This window comes from Gregarina niphandrodes (assembly GCF_000223845.1).
Source record: "Gregarina niphandrodes unplaced genomic scaffold scaffold00001, whole genome shotgun sequence".
Lineage (NCBI taxonomy): Eukaryota > Apicomplexa > Conoidasida > Eugregarinorida > Gregarinidae > Gregarina > Gregarina niphandrodes.
The window spans coordinates 251161-255173 of NW_011645773.1; the positions used below are offsets into that span (position 1 = coordinate 251161).

A 4013-nucleotide genomic window follows, 5' to 3' on the forward strand; every position below is an offset into this window, starting at 1 on the left:
AATGTCCATCCCCTCCTAATCGACACCCGCCTTACTTTCCCTGCCGCCGTCTTTTCCACACGCCTTACTTATTCCCCCTTAATTCTGTGACTTACACATACAGTCAAACTTGGTTTCAGATGTTCTGTACGGATTGAGAGATGGGTTAACAGTGAAAGCATCGTTAGGGAATCTGGCAACCTTGTCGGAGTACCCTGTGGAGGATGCATTGACGGATGGCGATAAAGGCGTGGTGGCTGGCGTCACCTGTTTGCTCCAGGTCAATGAGACCGAATTTTTGGTCGGGTACGAAGACGGTCTGATCCGGTTGTATCGGGAAGGCCGCAAGACTTATGTATTCAGAGATTGTGACGAATCGGTGACGGCTCTGCACATGCACATTGATGGTGACAAGTTCTTCGCCCTCTCTGGCGGGTGTTTGGGACTGTTTGATTTGTATAAGACTGAGGAAGGAACGCGGTTGATAGAAATGACTGCGCCCGGTGACGGTGACTTGGAGGCTGTGTGCCTTGTGAACGGTGGACTTCGGGTGGTATGCTCCTGCTCTTCCGAGGGCCTCGCCGTTTACGACCCGAATGACTTGGAAGACGCCAAAAACAAGATAGGTGGCCTCGCGTTTTCTCTGCACACGTGTGTGGCCTTAGGGGATGACTTTGTAATCACCGCCGGCGAGACGGGTCAAGTCCTAGTAGCCCAAGTCTCCTCGCTGCGATGGATCGGCGTCTTTGACGAACTCAACATTGCACCACCCACCACAACTGGCGAGCCAGAGAAAAAACAAGTTGCTGCACCAGAGCCACAAGGTATCGCTGCCAACGACGTTATGGCTCTGGATGATGCATCATCGGAAGAGGATGAAGAACTCAGCAGAAAGCTACTATCCGTAGACTCCATTGTCGTTGACCGGGCTAAGACCGTCGCGGCATTTATTGACAATTGCTACGGCCTCGTAATCTTCAGACATCTTGATGCAGCCTTCCGCATCATCCAAGGTGTGGATGTGGGAAAGAGAACCAATTATGCGGAGTTCATGGACGAGCTCTGATCACCCTCCTCGCCCAGCAGCGCCCGCGCATCAAATTCTAAACAAGCGCTGTCCGAGTAGTTTATCAGGTCATGAAGGCAAACAACATACTCGTCGTTATCGCTGGACTCAACGGAGATGCTGTTGCCCTTCAGTTGGTAGGTGGTCCCGTCGCCGTCTTCGGCAGACGAAATGACCAGCTGCGATTTGAACGAGGGAGCATAAGGTTCCCAGTTGTACGGCGGGATAACCTTGGATGTTCGTCTTGACTCCCCTTCAGCTCCTTCCTCTTCCTCACCGCCTCCCTCCCGCTCCGCCGGCGCCTCCGGTCCCGAAAGCCCCTCCGATTCCGTCGCCCCCTCGTGCTCCGTGGCCTGCTCCTGCGCCTCCGGCTCCTCGTTTGGAATTTTGTTTGCAGACGCTCTACGAATCGGAATCCTGTTGCGGATGAATGACTCTTCCAGGAGACGTTTGGACTCGCGCAACTCCTCGTCGCCAAGGTCTTCGTACTTGCGCAGGTCCGGTTCTTTCTGGTCCTCGTTTCGGACGTCTATTTTTACACCTGTCAACCCCTGTCCCTCCGACCCCGGCCTCAGGACCTCGGGTACAGGTTCCGCAGCGGCACGGTCTTTCTGCAACATGGGCTTCTCTTCCGCGACCAACTTATCTTCCACGACCGGCTTATCTACTGACTCTACAGGCGGTTGGTCGTCATCGATGCGGAGCTCCTGTTTGTAATTTGCGAGACAGGGGTACTTGATCGCGGCAAGGTCCGTGGCAATGACCTTGGAGGCGTAGTCGACGATATCTTTCCATTCTCGTCTTTCGAAGAAGGAGGAGTGGAAAATATCCTTCTCAGTCTGACGGGGTTGGCTCCATGGTTCGTCACGGCGGTCTTGACCTTCGTCCCGACGGTCTTGACCTTCGTCCTGGTCGCGGACGACGTCGAAGTCGACGAGTGCGACCATTTTAAGTATGGCCCGTTGCATGAGGCGGAAGAAGCGGATCATGTGGGGGCTGACGGTGTATTTCGTGCGCGGCGCGTCGATGGTAAGTGTGTGTGTTCGCAAGACGCCGTCAAGAAATGTTTCATGGAGCGCGAGGTTTTCGAACTGACTGGTGAGGTCGTGGTAGGCAGGGCTGGCCCAGTAGTCGTAGGCGGTCTTATAGACTTCACCCGCAAAACGTCCGAGCTCAGCAACACTGGTGATTTCGTTGACGCACGCCCCGACCATCTCATATGCCGCGCGTCCGAGAGATACGTGCGCACACAGGGACTCGTCCTCGACGTCGGGCAGCTCCTCGTAGAGCGACAGCAGGCCCAATCGCATGCCCTCCATAGGCTCGGGGACGCCGAGGGATATTTTGTACACCGCCTTAATGCCTTCTTCGCAAGTGTTCTCGAGTGCGTCCAAACTCCAGCGGTAAGTGGAAACGGGCATATGCGTTCCAACCGCGCCGCTTCTACCCAGAAACGCACCGCGCTTGATGTCTTCCGAAGAGGCATCCACGATGCCATGGAAGCATATATTAGCGAAGTTTGAAATAGCCGGCGCAAAGATCGGTGTGCGACAATGCCGTACACAAAAAAAGGACGCCCGCGCAAGTGCGAAAGCCAGGTATGGTTGCCCATCAAGATCGAAGAAGTCCGGATTATATACGCTGAGTGTGTACTCCACTTGCTGTGCGAGACTTTGACAGGCATCCTGACAGGCGCGCAGGTCTGCACGCACGCGTGCGATGTCGTCGACCAATGTATACAACTGCAGCTGCTGCTCGTGACGCAACATTCGCCATTTGGCAGGCGTCGGCGCAAAGCGCCACGCCGTCTGCGACGCCAAACGGCGAGCAGGCGGTTGCTGACTCAGGAAAGTACCGACCACACCCAGAAAATCTTCGAGTTCATTCGTCGACTGTTCCGCTTCAGCGGTGGGGTTCACACCCGGTCGGGCCTCCTGCTGTGTAGAGTTCCGCGCATGGACGAGGAAGCCATGAACCAAGTTGTACGCTCGTACTTGCCGCGAGTAAATATCGAACAGCGTCAGCACGGCCGTTTTGATGACCTCTTCCTTCACACGCAACTCGCGACCTTCCGACGACGACGGCCGTGGATATAGCAGTTCCGCAATGTTCGCCGCTGCCAGCTCAGTGGCATCGTCTACATCAAACAGGATGCGGTGCAATCTGCGGCCGCTTTCGTGCAGCCCCAGCAACCTCCGTCTGCGCCCCGTAACATACTGACTTAGCGCATTTATCCGGGAAGTCACGGAGTAAACCAGGTTGTCCAAGTCAGCATTACCCACCTCGTCCCGTCGTGTCAGAGGCGAATTCCCGAGAGACAAAGTCCCACCAAGCACCGGACACGACTGGTCTGTTTTTTCGGCTGATTCAAGGTCGTATGCGAAGGCCCCCGCAAAGACCACGACGTCGCTGCATACGTCCCAAGTCCGGGGGAAGGCATTGAGAATGTCTTGTAACACGCTCTTTAGCCCATCTGACATGTTGAGGTCCTTAAAGACGGGGGTGTGACACAGCTCGCTGAGGTCCGAGTCTGTGAGTTCAGTGCTGATGTATTCTTTCATCGAAAAACTCAAAGTCGAAATGTCGAATTCCTCAGGACTCGGTGCGAGTGCAAGCACTAAAAATTTATCCACCAGCTCTGGCGGACTGTAGCACTCTTTCAGTTGATGCAGCCGCCGGCTCATGAATGAATTAAACCCCATCATTCGGTCAGACTTCTGTGACATCAAATGTGATGACAACTCATCGCACGTTAACGCCGAACACAATGCCGTCAGAACATTCGTCTTCCACATATTCCGCTTGGTGCGTTTTTTTTGGTGCCACTCACAACACCAGCTCAAATGTTTACGGGAAGCCCGTCCTTGTTAGAGAAGCCCGTCCTTGTTAGAGAAGCCCGTCCTTGTTAGAGAAGCCCGTCCTTGTTAGAGAAGCCCGTCCTTGTTAGAGAAGCCCGTCCTTGTTAGAG

At 54.6% G+C, this 4013-nt stretch overlaps 2 protein-coding genes across 2 annotated transcripts; one reads left to right on the forward strand and one right to left on the reverse strand.

Moving 5' to 3' along the window:
- Positions 1 to 469: 469 nt before the first annotated feature.
- GNI_004550 (hypothetical protein) lies at positions 470 to 1045 on the forward strand (the record flags this gene model as incomplete). Its single annotated transcript, XM_011130256.1, has 1 exon — positions 470 to 1045. One exon carries the CDS (start codon positions 470 to 472, stop codon positions 1043 to 1045), a length of 576 nt encoding a protein of 191 aa, XP_011128558.1.
- Positions 1046 to 1075: 30 nt separating this feature from the next.
- Positions 1076 to 3729, reverse strand: GNI_004560 (hypothetical protein; the record flags this gene model as incomplete). The annotated part of the gene is made up of 2 exons (XM_011130257.1): positions 1076 to 1082; positions 1136 to 3729. 2 exons carry the CDS (start codon positions 3727 to 3729, stop codon positions 1076 to 1078), a joined length of 2601 nt encoding a protein of 866 aa, XP_011128559.1.
- Between the last annotated feature and the right edge of the window lie 284 nt (positions 3730 to 4013).